We start from the raw sequence: 18,490 nt of genomic DNA, 5'->3' as shown, positions 1-18,490 counted from the left end.
AAAGAGGTAAGGAGAGGGGAAGACGAAAGGAAGTGGGTTTTAAAGGAGAGGGTAAGGAGTCATTCCAATCCCGGGAGCGGAAAGACTTACCTTAGGGGGAAAAAAGGACAGGTATACACTCGCACACACGCACATATCCATCCACACATACAGACACAAGCAGACCAAATATGTCTGCTTGTGTCTGTATGTGTGGATGGATATGTGCGTGTGTGCGAGTGTATACCTGTCCTTTTTTCCCCCTAAGGTAAGTCTTTCCGCTCCCGGGATTGGAATGACTCCTTACCCTCTCCTTTAAAACCCACTTCCTTTCGTCTTCCCCTCTCCTTACCTCTTTCCTGATGAGGCAACAGTTTGTTGCGAAAGCTTGAATTTTGTGTGTGTGTTTGTGTTTGTTTGTGTGTCTATCGACCTGCCAGCGCTTTTGTTCGGTAAGTCACCTCATCTTTGTTTTTATATATAATTTTTCCCACGTGGAATGTTTCCTTCCATTATATATATATATATATATATATATATATATATATATATATATATATATATATATATATATAGAGAGAGAGAGAGAGAGAGAGAGAGAGAGAGAGAGAGAGAGAGAGAGTTGGATCCGATCACTGTGGCAGGACCTGTAGGCGAAGAGTCCAACAGTTGGCTAATACCTTCTGTCCAGTAATGTTCAACATGACAGTTGAAGCCTTTGTCCACAGGGACTTTGATAAAAATCAGGGCCTGTCTCAAAGTTGTGGATGGCTCTCATTTAATCCACCAAGATGTTTATGTTGTAGGGAAAGGACCTACAAAAGAAGTGCAGGGCAGATTAGAGGTAAGTAGTTCCTGGAAAGTGATCAGGAGCCGGGTGGGTGGGGGTGAGGGATGGTTATGGTTACAAGAAGCCAACCAAATACTGGGAGAGGCCAAGTTCAGAGTTGGTGTTTAGTCCGTTTTTGTCTGAATGGGGGGAGTGGCAAAAATATTTTGCCACGGTAGGAAGAGAGCAAATCTTAAACCAACCCGTATGGCATTGTTTAATTTGGGTGTGGGTCAGAAAGTAAGGTCTACAATAGGTTGGTTGGTTGGTTTGGGGAAGGAGACCAGACAGTGTGGTCATTGGTCTCATCGGATTAGGGAAGGATGTGGAAGGAAGTCGGCCGTGCCCTGTCAGAGGAACCATCCCGGCATTTGCCTGGAGTGATTTAGGGAAATCACGGAAAACCTAAATCAGGATGGCCGGACGCGGGATTGAACCGTCGTCCTCCCGAATGCGAGTCCAGTGGTCTACAATAGGGTTGAAGACCTAAGTCTCTGGCTCTGGTACAGAACTTTTTGGTAATGAGCTACCAACAGTGTTGTGGGTTTGCTTGGATTCTGGGATTACGCGATGTTGAGACTGAGGTTGGGGGATGTGACAGATGGAAGTCAGCAAGGTGCGGCCCGGGTGCTATGAGGGATAGACAGGACGTTTCATGGAGGGTTCACAAGCTGCCCACACAAATGAAGGCCCACTGCCAAACTGTAGCCCAGTGCAGAAATGATCATCCAGTGGCAGAACATGCTACTGAGCACAACTCAGCTGACTTCAATTGTTGCTTCACAACCCATGCCACCTGCATCCCTCTCCCCTCCAAAATCCAATACCAGCTTCTCTGAATTACATAGGCAAGAACAGTCTTCACAATACACCCTTCAATCCCACAATCCTCCTGACCTTTATCACTGATCACACCTGCAGCACACCCGTCTTCATTCCTGACCCCTTGACCCCCACACACATTTTGCACTCTCCTCTCTGGAGTCTCCTTCTGTTCTACCTCCCACTCCCAAACCTCTCCTCAGTCTCATTGTATGCTATACCCAAAACTCCCTGCCTACACCAGAGCAAGCTCACCCATGTTACATTCGTATCCTGTCCCCTGCTCCCTCTCTCTCCATTAGTTACTTCCCCTCCATCACTCCCTCCTGGCCCTCTTCTCATCTCACCAACTTCATGTGCCCCCCCCCCCCCCCCCCCCAACCAGCAGATTAGGAGTGACATTAAAATGTAGGCAACTAGAACAATGTAACAGAAGGTTACCTTCCATTCGGAGGGACTGACATGCATTAAGAATAGAAAATAGGGGTATGTAATATACAAGCCATGTAAATTATGCCATTAGTTGTAACTTTTTATTACATCCTCTGACTACGTACTTCTTGCATTTTTAGCATTGAGAATGGCGGCTACTAGCCGAAATCTGGATCTGCATAATAAAAATCTAAAAAAAGGACAACTGCTTGCTGCACTCTATAATTTATATATGTAACAGAATGTGCACAATACTTTTCAGTCTTCAACGGCTTCTAGCCGTATCAACTGGTTATACACTTAGGAGCTTTGAGCAGATTTGTTCTCAGCCACAGTCCAAACAATGACACCATTGGTAGTTACACTGCACTCTTGACGGCAGGGTTACACACCGCTCTCAGTTGCAAATCACCATATTTAATGAGGCTGTTATTAGATACACACATATCTTCTTTAATTACACTATCCCACAAGTTGTTAGCCCTCGTGACAATAGATGTGATGTTGAATGTCACATCAAGCCAATTTTCTAAAGCATATTTAGCTATTGCCAATTTCAATGGGTAGTATAGTCACAAATAGTTCATGTTCAATTCAGTGTTGGCCTACCATGCTTATGCACTGCCAAAACTAATATTGTGTGCACTGTAAATGCTGCAAGTTCTGAGGCCTACATTACCTTTCACAGGCTTCACAAATTGGCATATTTTAGCTGAACAGCTGACACAGATGGAGGCCCAAGAAGATTTTAATAGCCATATCACTACGAGACCACGAATTCATTAACTTTTCAGCCATGTGTCTATGACCACTGAGTGCTTCTAGTATTGATAAGTTGTTAACCTTCGTGCTTCCCATTATTTGTTTTGCAGCAAGGTTTTCCATTAAAATATTTATTTTTCCATTAGCACCCTTCCATACTACAGGGTTAGCCAGTGAAACGGGAAGATTTAAATAAGTAAGTAATTCTTTAAGAAAATTTATATTTTAATTTAATGGTTATAAATATAAAGTAAAAATGTAGCCATTTACTGTACAATGAGGAGGGAAAAAAAATTTGAATATAACATCAGCCAAATGTCCTCCATTGAAATCTATGCACTTCTGCAGCCGGGCCTGGAAGTTTCCCACGACATTTTGCAGCCTATTGACTGGTATTCCTTCAATTTCGTCCCAAATTCATTGTTTTAGGGCTGGGATAGATCTGGGTGGATTTTTCTGAAAAACTCTTGTTTTTAAGTAACGCCATAGAAAAAAGTCTCAGGCTGTCAAATCTGGAGAGCGAGGCGGCCAAGGGATATCTCCGTTTCGGTAAATGACACCGCCTGGAAACAAAGCATTTACAGCATTCATGCAACTCTTGCAGTGTGGCTTGTTGCCCCATCTTGTTGGAACATTGTGTGTTCATTCCCCGGAAAAACGGGCGAGTTCTGGCGTAAGAAAGTTCTGGATCATTGCAACTTAACGCACAGAGTTAACGGTCACAGCACTTCCATTGATATCCTCGAAGAAAAATGGGCCTATGATTCCTCTTGCCAACATTGCGCACCAAACCGTCACTTTTTGAGCATGAAGAGGTGTTTTATGAAGTGCACCAGGGTTTTCCTCTGACCAGTATCTAAAGTTTTGTTTATTAACAAAACCAGAGGGGGTGGAAATGCGCCTCATCGCTCATCCACAAGTGCTTTACTTGGTCGTCATTTTCTTCAAGTCTTCTGGCCATTTCCTCGCCAAATTGTAACCGTTTTTGATAGTCACTTGGTTTGAGAGATTGCACAATCTGTATTTTGTATGGGTGAAAATGTAAATCTTGATGAAGAATCCTTCTCACCGAAGTGGTACTTATTCCAAGACGTAGAGCATGTTGCTTGGCAGATCGGCGTGGACTTCTGAGTATTGCCTGTTGAACAGCAGCGATGTTTTGAGGGGTTCGAACGGTTTTTGCACTCCCACCTCATTTTTTAGACATTGATCCGGTTTGTTCAAGGTTGTTTATCGATGAACGAATTACATTATCCAAGGGAACAGGCCTGTTGCGCAGTTGAAATGGCATCGAAAAGCACATCACGTTTTCACCAAACCCTCACCATTCGTATATTACGCTTTAACCACTTAGCCGCTATATTCACCCGTCCAACGATCCATCACAACTAAATGGCGGGACATGCAGGTAGAACGGAGCCGGTCACCATTACCCCACCACTCACATTCCAGCTGTCAAGGCCATCTCCAATCTGCCGGTTTCACTGGCTAACCCTGTATTACCTTGTTGCTTCAGTTGAGGCAGCCCAGCAGCTGGTAAAGGACAAAACTACGAATCCAGTATGTGAAATCTCCCCCCCCCCCCCCCGCCGCCGCCCCCCCCCCCCCCCCCCCACACACACACACACACACACACACACACACACACACACACACACACGCAAATGCACACATGTCCGCAATTTTAAGATAAACTGTTAATATTTAGCACAAAACTTACCACAAGCCTTTGTTATTAACTTTGTAAGGAAATCTTCATTTCCATACTGCTTGCTCATTATTGCTGGCTTAATACCTCTTGCTGTATCTTCCTCTTTTCTATAATCCTTAATTTCGTAACATGTGAGTGTTGGTAAGATTTCTAATGCCTTCTCCAAGGCAAGTTCATATCCATCAACAATTTCTGACGACGTTAAGCCCTGTAAATAATTGAGATACAAAAAAATTATATATAGAGGTCGTCTTATCTGATTGCTGGAACTGCTGATAAAAGATTTCTGGAAACCAACAGAAGTTCCACAAGTGATCAAAAAACAATTACTTGTTTGCAGTTAAAGAAAGAGTGAGAAACTGGTAGCAACCACAAGCCACAAAAGACACTGACAAATGTCAATAGAGTGCAGTCAAGGTTAATATGGCAAAATAGTACGAAAGTGAAGGCTCACTCTTTTTCACAGATAACCTAGCTGTAATCTGCCTAGTGGCAAACAAGGATTTCAGAGACTGTAATATTCCAATTTCACGTGTCTGAAACATTGTTGCTAATGACAGAATAGAGACTGAAAAAAAGGGGAAGTCTGTGATGAAGCAAGTTCGTGGCGCCCTCTATTGGTAATGCTGGAATTCAACATGGTGTTTGCCCACCCTTAGCCTTGATGACATCTTCCACTCTCCCAGGTATGCATTCAATCACATGCTGGAAGGTTTCTTGGGGAATGGCAGCCCATTCTTCACAGTGTGCTGCACCGACGAGAGATATTAATGTCGGTCAGTGATGCCTGGCACAAAGTCGGCATTCCAAATCATCCCAAAACATGTTCTGTAGGATTCACACCAGGATTCTGTGCAGGCCAATCCATTACAGGGATGTTATTGTCATGTAACCAATCCGCCACAGGCCGTTCATTGTGAACAGGTGCTCGATCATGTTGAAAGATGCAATCGCCATTACTGAATTGCTCTTAAACAGTGACAAGCAAGAAGGTGCTTAAAACATCAATGTAGGCCTGTGCTGTGATAGTGCCACACAAAGCAATGAAAAACATGACCACACCATAACACCACCACCTCCGAATTTTACTGTTTGCACTACACATGCAGATGACATTCACCGGGCATTTGCCATACCGCCACTCTGCCATTGGATCGCCACATTGTGTAGCATGAATTGTCACTTCACACAACATTTTTCCACTGTTCAATAGCACAATTTTTATGCTCCTTACACCAAGCAAGGCGTCATTTGGCATTTACCGGCATGATGTGTGACTTATGAGCAGCCGCTCAACCATAAAATCCAAGTTTTCTCACCTCCCGCCTAACTGTCATAGTACTTGCAGTGGACCTGATGCAGTGTGGAATTTCTGTTGGACGGTCTGGATAGATGTCTGCCTATTACACATTACGACCCTCTTCAACTGTTGGGGGCTCTGTCAGTAAACAGATGAGATCAGCCTGTAAGCTTTTGTACTGCACGTGTCCCGTCATGTTTCCACTTCACAGTCACATCAGAAACAGTGCACCTAGGGATGTTTACAAGTGTGGAAATACAGACGTATGACAAGTGACACCCAATTACCTGACCACATATGAAGTCTGTGAGCTCTGCAGTGGACCCCAGTCTGCTCTCTCACAATGTCTAATTACTACTGAGGTCACTGACATGGATACCTGGCAATAGGTGGCAGTACAATGCACGAAAAATGTATGTTTCTGGTGGTGTCTTGACACTTTTGATCACACAGTGTATTTTTACTTCCCCTCTTGTTTTGCCATCTGCCTCCTTAATATTCATATTTTCACATCTAATTACCATTAACATACATGAGTATAATCTGCTTTGTCACAAAACAAAAATGTTGGCCCTCAGTTTTAAAGAATATAACACCAGATCTAATTTTGTGCTTAGTTTTATGTATGTAATCGATTTTCTAATTTATTTTGACTATTCCTAGTTAATTTCTTTTGTTATTGGGTGAAATCAGTAATTGTTACACAACTTAAATTCTATTGTTGACCTACAAACAAATATAAATTGTTGTTGTTGTGGTCTTCAGTCCAGAGACTGGTTTGATGCAGCTCTCCATGCTACTCTATCCTGTGCAAGCTGCTTCATCTCCCAGTACCTACTGCAACCTACATCCTTCTGAATCTGTTTAGTGTATTCGTCTCTGTCTCAGTCCACGATATTTACCCTCCACGCTGCCCTCCAATACTAAATTGGTGATTCCTTGATGCCTCAGAATATGCCCTACCAACCTATCCCTTTTTCTAGTCAAGTTGTGCCACAAATTTCTCTTCTCTCCAATTCTGTTCAATACCTCCTCGTTACTTATGTGATCTACCCATCTAATCTTCAGCATTCTTCTGTAGCACCAAACTTCGAAAGCTTCTATTCTCTTCCTGTCCAAACTATTTATCGCCCGCGTTTCACTTCCATACATGGCTACACTCCATAGAAATGCTTTCAGGAACAACTTCCTGACACTTAAATCTATACTCGATGTTAACAAATTTCCCTTCTTCAGAGACGCTTTCCTTGCCATTGCCAGTCTACATTATATAATAATTTTAAACATTTGGAGAACAACTAACAGTATTCTTTAAATATTTATTTGGCATTATTCGAAAACATGTTAACAAAGCCAGGCCTTAATAAATTCCAAAGTAACTATGAGTTTTGACAAAAGTACTGTTTGTACTCCTATATCTGTTAATTTCATCATTTAAACAAATAATTCAGCTTAACCCTTACAGTAGAAGAAACTGTTAAAAAGAAGGGAGTTTTCTATATATTCAGTTAATTGAATGAAGTATGTTTCAATTGTAATTTCTGGAACTTAAAACATCAAACAATGTATTGTTTAAGTGCCTATTACTGTGATGATATGTAAAGGCCCGTATTTTGGTCCAGAGATAGTCAGTCCACAGCCGAGTTTCACGCAAGGAACCCGTATTGGTTAGAACAATAATGCTTCAACTTAATTGTGAAATAGGTTTAAGATGAATAGGCCGTGTGTTGAAACAATGACAGTGCCTGTTCAATAGGAACTGTGTAGTTAGGTTTTTACTGCTCAGATATTCAACAGTAAACTATTGTAGCAGTATACTGATGTATGCTTGCAAACTATTAATGAGGCTTATCAAAATTACACACACACATAACTGTGTATTATTGGAGGGTTGTGAACAGTGAAAGTAAATAACTATGAAATGCAACTGTGCAACTGTATGCTACATCATTTATAGTAATCAGTGTTGAACTTCCACCCCCCTGTTTTCAGCCATTATAGCAACGCAGTAAATCGACACTGAGGACCATCAATGAAGAAATAAAGCACGTGAACATCACAAGTCCAAAATACTTCATCCATTCCACCCTTTGAGTTTTTCCCACATAATTTTACATATTTTCCTGAATTTTTCCCATGTATTTTACAGGTTTTTACTGTTTTCATTCTCCACTATGGCTCCTTGCTCCTTCCACCTGTGCCAATACCAAAAAATTTCCTATCCCTGCCAGAACACATTGTTCCTGCATTGCTTAACATGTGGAACAGCATCAAATGGCCTGACTATCAAATAACGCATCACTGGCTGCAACTCGTCTTCCACGACCACTATCTTTCAAATTACATTAATCAATAGTCCTGACCACCCTAGTCTTGCAAAACCATGTAAAACTGGCCCAGAATTGCTTGCAATATCTCCTCTCCATCCATAAAATTCTCCTGCTCTGCAATCCCGAATTCCTGCATCCCATCTGTCACACTGGAACTCTTGCAATCATGGAAACAGAGTGGCATGCACAATGCATCCTCAAAAAACTCCAACCATTCACTTCCTACTCCCACCTTGGACTACCACTAACCACCCCTTCTACGTAAGCCCCCAAGCATCGCACATTGCCTCTTAGTCAACAAACCCTGACACTCAGACCTACTGCATTTACCACACACTAGCTCCCTTCTACCACCACACAGAACTCAAAACCCAAACAGTAATGAATCTTTCCTGAAAAAGCCTTAGTCCCACAGAACTGTAAGCCCTTTGCAAGGGCCTTACCTTTTGCCCCACTTCCAAATTCAATCAAGCTGGACTTGTTAATGACCTTTCCTTTTCCTACCAATCAGACTCAACCCAAAACTGATACTGAATCATGTTTGACTCAGTTCACTCCTCCATCGAGTTGTGATCCACCCCACTACCACCAAATCACCACCCTGTTAATATTCCAGAATTTCTTACCCTCAAATCTTGACTCACCATCTTTCCGCAAACACCTCAGCATCGAAAGCAATCTTACATCCATAGAGGGAAAAACAATCCACCACCTACAAACTAATTCTGACCTTATAATCCTGCTGACAAGGGGCCCACTATTGTTGTTTCTGAACCACAGGGATTAACTGGTGGAAGGACTGCCAGCTGTCAAGATCATCCACCTACAACCCCTGTCACGGTGACCACATTCCACCAAAATGCAACAGGATTCCTAGCCCCCCCTCTAATCCTTAGGTTCATCCCAGAACCTCTCCCTTGAGTCAACCTCACTCCAACACTCCCTGACTGCTACATTTTACCTGCTTCCTGAAGTCCACAAACCCAACCACCCAAGAGGCCCCATTGTGGCTGGTTACTGTGCTCCTATTGAGACAATCTCTGCTCTAGTGGACCTTCAGCCTATTACCCGTAACCTACCGTATAGAAGACACCAAGTATTTCTTCTACAAATCACCATAGTTCATTTTCCTTTACCACATGGCACCCTGCTCGTAAGTGTTGGTGCCATCTTTGTCTACACAAAGAACCCAATGTCCATGGAATTGCCACCACTGAATACTACTACTACTACTACTACCTACCACCACCACCACCACCACCACTACTACTACAAAGCCCAACTGACTCTAAACCTACAACCTCCTTCCTGGTCACCATGAACGACTGCATCCTTAACCACAATTACTTCTCCTTTGAAGGCATCAACTACAAACAAATCAGTGGTACAGCAATGCGTGCCCACATATCATCCCATGCCAACCTACAAGTATTCACCCAAATGCAAGCCAACCTTTTTTCCAGATTTTTGCAATCCAAAAATGTGGCTGCAGCTTAGTTTCATGAGTGAAGCCTAAGGAAGTACTGAAAAATGTAACTAGAAGCTGCTGTAAGTAGTTTTTGCCACAGAAGCTGTTGTGTTAGTGTTTTGAGTATTGAATGTGAATTACTTTATGACGGGGGAATTAAAATTTAATACTGCTCATCTCTGAATTTAGCAGTTTTTCAAATATTCATAGGAATAAAAATAAATACCTAGACACACACACACACACACACACACACACACACACACAAAATTAAATCAAACTGGACCTTTTTAAGAAACTTGCAAGAAGTTGGCAAACATGGTAAGTAAAGTTTTATACTTTGACAGCTCCTGTTGTAATCAAGCTATTTCTCTATGCTAGCAATATTCATGATGCGACAATAGTGTTTCACTGCCTTAATTAATTTCATATTCATGAATAGAAATAAGTTCCACATTTGAACGTGAGCACCCTTACAAATGAGCTTTTACAGAATCTTGTTACTTCTGTGAGATATTTCTACCATAACAGATAATCGATACGAATCACATTGTTATCTGCTCCGCAGGGCACAAGCCCATGTTCAACCCCTCCCGTAACTTCATTTGTGTTACTTCCACTAACCTCTGGGCCAATGAGAGCAGTGCTCTTTACAATATTTGCAGACAGTACATCTGGATTTCATCCTCAGTTTCTGTCTACTTAAGCACTTTTGTGAAGTACCAGGTTTCAGTCCATCATGGTGAAGAATGTTCACCATACTACAAGGTTGAAAAAAGAAGTTATTTCTCTCACTGAGAAAACATCAAATTGTGCTTCATGTCAGTGATCCGTAATCGATGAGTTAACTCGAGATAGAGACATCAAAAGGAACTAATTTTGATTGTTCCAGAAATGAAAGTACATTTTCTGGGCAAAAATGTGGCTGCTATTATGTGTTACAAGTTGTGCTGAATTATTTTGTGAGGGGGCAGTGACAGAAGTGCTTACTTGTAAGCACAGAAATTATCCAAGTTGCTTGTCATCACAAATTTCAAATGAAGCCAAAATTGGGTTGCCTGTTTTGTGAAATGTTGGTGATTTTCTTCTCTTAAACCCATTGCACAGAAGCCGCCGCTAGAAAACTACGTGGAAAAACTAATATCAGCATTTCACAATCAGACAGCGCACCAAAAATAATTATCTTCTTGGTCATACAGGTAATGCAGACCAAGCTCTGTTGTATTTTGATATGCCAACAAAATACACAGTAGAAGCAGAAGGCAACAAATATGTCAAGATGCTGCCCGCAGCTGGTGAAAAGCAGCGCATATCTATCAAGCTCGCTTGTACAGCCAGTTGTCACAAACTGCAACATTCATTGTTTTAAAACACAAGACATTATGTAAGTCTGACGTATTTCCAAAACACATTATTGTATGTGCAAACCAAAAGTGGCTGGTTCACAGAAGATATGGTATCAGATTGGATTAGACTTTTATGACAACTATGTCCTGGTGCCATGTTAGGTTTTGCTAAACATGCCTGTACTATATACATATGCAGGTCATACTACTGTCACTGTAAAGAGGAAAGTAGTAAAGGATAGAATGGATTTGGTTGTAATTTGAGGAGGGACAATGTCAATTATAAAACCATTACATGTTTGTTTAAACAAACCATTTCAGGAAAAACTTAAAAATATGTACATGCAATGTTTAATGAAAGAAAATATGCAATTAATGCCTACAGGATGTGTTACGAAATCTTGTCTCAAGTGTATGAGTGGATTGACCAATTTTGGGAAGGTATCCCGAATAAAAATGTCCAGTACGCATTTAAAAATGCTGTGTATCTAATGCATTTGATGGCTTAGAGGACAATGCTCTCAATGAAGAGAGAGTTGTGACAAGGAAACAAGTGATGATGACAATCATCTGAGTGATGGTTAAAAACAGTACATACATGTTTATGATAGTTCCATAAAATTTCTGTATTGAACTTCTGCTTTTCTTTTACCAGTAATTTTCTTTGTAGATATGTAACGGTATCCATCCAACCAGTCAGTGAGCCTATGCTACTACTAACGAGAAGACGCGCGTGCGTGTGTGTGTGTGTGTGTGTGTGTGTGTGTGTGTGTGTGTGTGTGTTTTACATATGCATTTATGTGAGTTATTCAGATATTTTTGTTCTGTTATGGGCTTTAAATTTTTATTCTTATTTGCCCCTCTATTGGAGGTTTCTCCACAAGCCTTTGTGAGCCTCTTTCCCCAGAGAGAGAGAGAGAGAGAGAGAGAGAGAGAGAGAGAGAGAGAGAGAGAGAGAAGTGCCCTCCTAGGTGCTGAAAGAAGCTGATGACCTTCAGAGGCTTTATATTAGAATTTCACTGACCATAAAAGAAAACATGAAAAATCCAAGCTGTGTTCCAGAATACGGTCCAGCGAGACTTGCCTGTGACATCACTGCTCATGGCCCACCCATTTGTAGTTCCTAATTATGGCCCCTTGTATTTTAGGTGGACACGCCATACCTTGTCGAACAACACAGAGACATAAGAGACGCTGCAGGACAAAGATTTCCCAAAGTGATGACAATGTTTACAGTTCAGTTCACACTTGGTACGGGTCACTTGTGCTGGAAATGATGTTAAAAAAGTATTCTAATGAAGTTCCCAGTCCAATCCTTCCAGAGAGGACACAAAACAGTGTCTTGAATACGTAGATTGCTCTTTGCTAAATTTACATCCCTTAAATCAAGTGTGATACCCTGTCAAGCCAAAATGTAACTTTCTTGGATGAGAACACTACATTACTGAAAGAAGAAATACTTCAAAGACATTCATGGGACATGGAAAGACTGACAAACACAAGTAGCAGTACAGTCTGTGAAAGTCTTAAGACCCCAGCTGCCCTAGTTCCACTTGAAATACTTTGATACACACAATGAATTCTGACTTCTGGTACTGTCTGCAATTTAACAGCAATTTTAAGTGTCCAGCAGACTAATCTTAATTCCGTGCAAATTATAGCAAAGCCTCAGTTAACCAAGCTCTGACCTGAAACTCAGATCATCCGAAACATCTTCAAAAATCACAAACCCAAAAATTAATATTGTACTGCATGAAAATAATTCAAGGGTAACAGTGTTCTCAGCTAAAGCTGATGGGGAGCGTAGGCACCCGACCTTAAGTTGCTTCCTCAGCTACCAACTCACCAGTCTAAATCTGGCTACACTGACTACAACAGTGAAGTGAAGTAGTTTACCTCTGTTACATGTTTATTACTGCACTATGGCAACTAAGCCGAAGTGTGTTGCAATTACTTTCATTGATAAATTAGTTGCTATAAAAGAAGTTGAGAAATGAAATTTATTGAAAACTGTTGTGGTTAATTATAGAGCTACAAGATATGTATTTGCAGTTGCGGATATAGGCAACTATCAGCTGTATAATGGAATAACGACAATGGAAATTTGTGGTGGACCAGGACTCTAACCCTGATTTCTCGCTTACTGCATGCATGTCCGAAGCAACATTGCATTGAACTTCTCAACACCACAGGCACTGCAATATGGTGGAAAGGGTGAAGCCTAAATTTCAAGAAAAAGCTGTGAAAAACCTTTGCAGAAAAACACTGAAAGCATTTGACTTGAGAAAGTAAGCAAGGCTCTTTATCTGGAAAAAAATGCTTGCCTTTCTGTGGCTCAACAATCCAAGAAAAAGCTAAAATGATTACCTGGATGGTTAGACAGGTTTGAAAACAGATAGGGCATTTGGCAATTTAATGTATGAGGAGAAATCTGTAGACCCAGATGCAATTGATATTTTGAAACAGAGTTTGAAGATTACCAGCCGAGGCTACACTAAGGACCATATTTTCAGTGCCAATGAAATGGATGATGATTTTCAGATGATACCCACAAGATTCTTAACTTCCTTAAAAGAAGTGTCTGCCTCCGGAGACAACATGGGAAAATGGAAAACTGTTCTTTTGGCATCAAACAATTCTGGCACATTTAGAGTGTGTATCAGAAAGTTGAGAAACCTTAAATGTTGAAGGATATTCGACCGAAATACACTACCAGGTTTTTACAAAACCCAAGAAATACCTTGAATGTTTTGCTAACTATTGGCTGAATGTTTTAGTGATCAGTTCTACAGAAAGTTGAAAAGTTTTTACCTAAAAAAAGGTCTTGCTAAAAAAGCAAATATTAACTGACTGTGCACCTGCATATCCTTGTTAGTTAAAAAGTGTTGATTTGCTGTGTGTTTCCTTCCCCCAAATTTTACCAGTCTAATTCAGCCACTGGATCAAGGCACAATAGCAGAATTTAATCTGCACTACCATGAACGGTGTTTGAGAAACATCCTGCAGGATGGCGACATGCAAAACAAAAATGTGAATCAAGTGTTGAATGCAGTAAAAATATGTAAATGTACAGTAGTTCACTGGTTTGTCCAAGCATGGAATAATGTGAAAGCAGAAACTCTTCAAGGGGGCAGGGGAAAACTGTATGATACTTTTAAAGGAGAGGACTTAGAAAAATTCTAATACATGACAGAAACAGTAAAAAGAATTCCCAAGTGCAAAGACTTGGATACATGCAAAGTTGATGAATGGATTGTTGTGGACGATTCGCAAGAAATCATGAATCAAGAAATAATAGAAACAGTATTTCTCCTTAGAAACCTTTCAAAAATATGTATTGTAATATTATCAAACAAAATAATGTAGCACTTATAAGATGTTCATGGTAGAACTGAAAAAACTGCTATCCCAAATGGCTTCCTCCCCCTCCCCCCCTTTAGTTTGGTTAACAGCGGTTGTACTATGCAACAAGGTTTTTTTTTTTTTAATTTCTAGGGTGCAGCTTGCGTCCAAGGTAGGCTTACATTTGGGTAAATATGATATTCATGGGAGATCTAGAGGAATCCTTCCTAACCCCCAGAATCCAAACCCCTCACTGGTTCAGATTCATTAATGACATCTTCGTGATGTGGACCAAGAGTGAGGACACCATATCCATGTTCCTCCAGATCATCATCATCATCATCATCATCATCATCTCCTCCTCCCCATTTGCCTCACCTGGTGGTGGTCAACCCAACAAGCCACCTTCCTCGATGTTGACGTCAACCTCACAGATGGTTACATCAGTACCTCAATCCATATTAAACCTACATACCATCAGACATACATATACTTCAATAGCTGCCAACCATTCCATTCCAAGTAGCCCCTCACATACATCTAGCCACCTGAGGGTGTCACATATGCAGTGATAAGCAGTCCCTCTCAAAATATACCAAGGGTCTCAATGGGCCCTTCCAACTGAAATCATACTCCCAAACTCATACAGAAACAGATCTCCGGTGTCTCACATGCCTTGTCGCTCCGGTTATCTCTCACAAACCCATCACCTGGCCATAAAGGAGCACTCACTTCATGAGTCAGCATCACCCAGATTGGAGCAACTGAATCACATTTCCGTCAGGGTTTCGACTGTCTCTCACCATACTCTGAAATGAGGAATAGACTACCTCTCAATGTTCCCTGCAATGAGGTATATCCTACCCTTTATGCTTGCCACCCCTCTCACAGTGGTAATCCACTGCCCACCAAACCCACACAATATCCTTGTCCAGCCCTATCCTACACTCCACCCCTGCTCTCAACCCCTTGCCTCACAATTCTTAACCCTGCAACAGGCCTAGACGCAACACCATCCCATACATCCTCTAACCACCACCTATTTCAGTCCAGTCACAGGCATTCCTATACCATCAAAGGCAGGGCTACCTGTGAAAGCAGTGATGTGATCCACAAACTAAGCTGCAAAACACTGCGCTGCTTTCTATATGGGCGTAACAATTAACAAGCAGTCAATTTCCATAAATGGCTTAACAAGCTGTCAATTTCCATAAATGGCTTAACAAGCTGTCAATTTCCATAAATGGCCAAGAGAGAGCTGGACCACATAGTTGTGGCACGTGCTGCCCAACACGATGTGCTTCTACGGCTGCTATGCCCCCTGTGCCATCTGGATCCCTCCTACCAACACCAGCTTTTCGAAAGTGGACAGGTGGGAACTACTACTGCAATATATCCTAAGCTCCAGTAACCTCTGGCCTTCGCTAGCCCCTGTCCTCCACTTACCTATCCCCTTCCTTGCTCCCACTCATGCACCACTCAGTCTTCTATTCCACCCACTGATCCTTTTACCCTCATCTACTTTCCTTCTCTTCCACTCTCCTTCCTCCCCCCCCCCCCCCTCCCAAAACCATCCAATTGCACCCAGCAGTCCTACCCTGTCCCAACACACATCCCCACATGCTCCCACAAGCTGCCCTGCAGCTTCCCCCACCCCACACTGCCAACCCAACTCTCCACCATCCACACCAGATTGCTGCTGCCATTTGGCCACATGGACAGAGACAGTGGTCTGTGTGTGTGTGTGTGTGTGTGTGTGTGTGTGTCATGTTCTCTAAATGGTGAATAGCAACATATCCTTTTCAGAGAAAAACAAAAGCAGCAATAAAGTGCCAAATGCTGTGTATTGCATCAGTCATTATGATTTCTCCAGAATGAGATTTTCACTCTGCAGTGGAGTGTGCACTGGTATGAAATTTCCTGGCAGATTAAAATTGTGTGCCGGACCGAGACTAACTCGGAACCTTTGCCTTTCGCAGGCAAGTGCTCTACCAAGTGAGCTACCCAAGCACAACTCTCAACCCGTCCTCATAGCTTCAATTCTGTCAGTACCTCGTCTCCTACATTCCAAACTTCACAGAAGCTCTTCTGCGAATCTTGCAGAACTAGCACTCCTGGACGAAAGGATATTGCGGAGACATGGCTTCGCCACAGCCTGAGTATGTTTCCAGAGGTTCGCAAAAGAGCTTCTGTCAAGTTCGGAATGTAGGAGACGAGGTACTGGCAGAATTGAAGCTGTGAGGACAGTGAGTCGTGCTTGGGTAGCTCACTTGGTTGAGCACTTGCCCGCGAAAGGCAAAGGTCCCGAGTTCGAGTCTCGGTCCGGCACAGTTTTAATCCACCAGGAAATTTCATTATGATTTCTCTTTACGTGGAGTACAATGGTGTGCACTAGACCAAAAACAGGTGGGCATACAGCTCTCATGAAGGTAACTATTACTGTTGTTGCACTCCGATGTAATTCTGCGAAGTGCCCCAAATAACCATAACGCCTGTATCAGGCAGTGTAGACAGTTGTGAGGGTGCCATATATACCACACCAAGTCCTTTCGCGACCAGATTAACATTTACTGGGCACTGCAGTTTTAACAATTTGCATTCCTCCATTCAAGCATGAATATGTGGTTTTCTTTTTCTTTCTTTTTTGTATCAGCTTGAGCAGTAGAGTTATGTGGAGTAGTATCAATAGGAACTATGAAAATAATGTAGATGAGTAAAGTGGAAAAATTTGATGAAAGTAAAGGAAAATAATCAACAATAAGTATAAAGAGTCTGTTATAGGAAGTTGTTTAAAAGTAACACTGTGATTCAAATTTAAGTCATATAGTTAAGGTAAAAAATAGCTCATCAATAGCAAGAACACTTGTCATATGTGTTGATTACACTAAATCCCAAGCATTTACTGGTACATATTTGAATCAAGACAAATAGTAAACCACTTGGGAATAATCAAGCAAGAACTGTCCATAAAGGTCGTAAACCAAGAACGGAGGATTTTTCTTCACCCAATGGATGTTCGAGAAAAATTTGCCATTTCCATAACTCAATGCTGTGTCTTACAAAATACGGTGCCAGAAAGAGAGGGCTATAAATTCGAATACAAACTGTATCTCTCTCCAGAAATGGAAATTCCCATCTTCTACAAGCTGTCGAAAGTAGTCATGAAATTTTTTTCAGGATGCAAGCAAGTTCGGTGCTTCGACAAGTGCGCAGAGACTGAAGGCAGCCACATGCATTGTCCAAGAGGCAACCTGCTTGTAAGAGCCATGAAATCTCTGCTGCCCAGTTTCCCTGACTAAAATGTATGTCATCTTTTATTAGCTGCCACAGATGGCCTGGCTAGTGCTTTACACCTTTAACTCTACTGACTTGGGCCCCTTCAACTGTCTCTGTACATGCCAATATGTCTCCCTCTCCCACTTCTAACATGGCACATGAACTCTACAAAAGCCGCCAACAATGAGAATGCAGCCAATAAAAAACTCTCAATATTCAACACTTTTTCTTAGAGAGCTAAAACTATAGGATATGCGCATCTCCTTGATATAACTACAGAACTCGTGATTGTAGTGCTACAAAATGAGTGACCCAAGCAATAACTTAGTGGTTCCTAATGACTAACATCACCACCAAACAAAAAATCTGAAGTCTCTCAAAACGTTTATGGAATGATGCTGGACATCCAAAGCCATCCAAAGTGTTTTAGGATTAATTCTGAGTAGGCTTTCCATTAGAACATGGACATCAGATATCTGTCTATGGTATTACATAGAGCTTTGAATTCAAAAATTTCAGAAGGGAAACTGGGTGCAAGTATATAAAAGAGTTCATAATACTATAGCACACTTGCAACTTTTGTGTCCTCAAAGTGTCAAGTAATATGATTTGAAAAGTGTAGTTAAAGTGGAATTACAACAAATTAACTGCCAGAAACTACAGAATTGATGATTTCTCAATTTTTGTTGAAGACTGTAAACAAAGTCAAATGTCGAAGTCATGATTAACCCTGGAGTGGGTGCGTGGATACACCCATCACCCAGCGGTTTTACATTGTGATTATTTCCGTTACATTTAAAGTTGCAGCATTCCCTCACTCAGTACCTTTCAAATGGATGTATTGTTGAAGATCCGTTAACAGCTAATGTCAGTTGGACAGCTACACAGAGCAG

General features: G+C 41.6%; 1 protein-coding gene across 1 annotated transcript in view; it reads right to left on the bottom strand.

Moving 5' to 3' along the window:
- Nucleotides 1-18,490, bottom strand: part of LOC124802864 (T-complex protein 1 subunit theta) — a 107,995-nt gene that overhangs the window by 48,230 nt on the left and 41,275 nt on the right. The window contains exon 3 of the mRNA XM_047263903.1: nt 4,545-4,743. Coding sequence (XP_047119859.1) covers nt 4,545-4,743 — 199 coding nt within the window. The remainder of the gene's footprint in view (nt 1-4,544; nt 4,744-18,490) is intronic.

The sequence above is a fragment of the Schistocerca piceifrons genome, chromosome 6, assembly GCF_021461385.2.
Source record: "Schistocerca piceifrons isolate TAMUIC-IGC-003096 chromosome 6, iqSchPice1.1, whole genome shotgun sequence".
In the NCBI taxonomy this organism is placed as follows: Eukaryota; Metazoa; Arthropoda; class Insecta; order Orthoptera; family Acrididae; genus Schistocerca; species Schistocerca piceifrons.
Note: the sequence above shows the minus strand (reverse complement) of the source record. Positions and strands in the feature narration are given on the sequence as shown.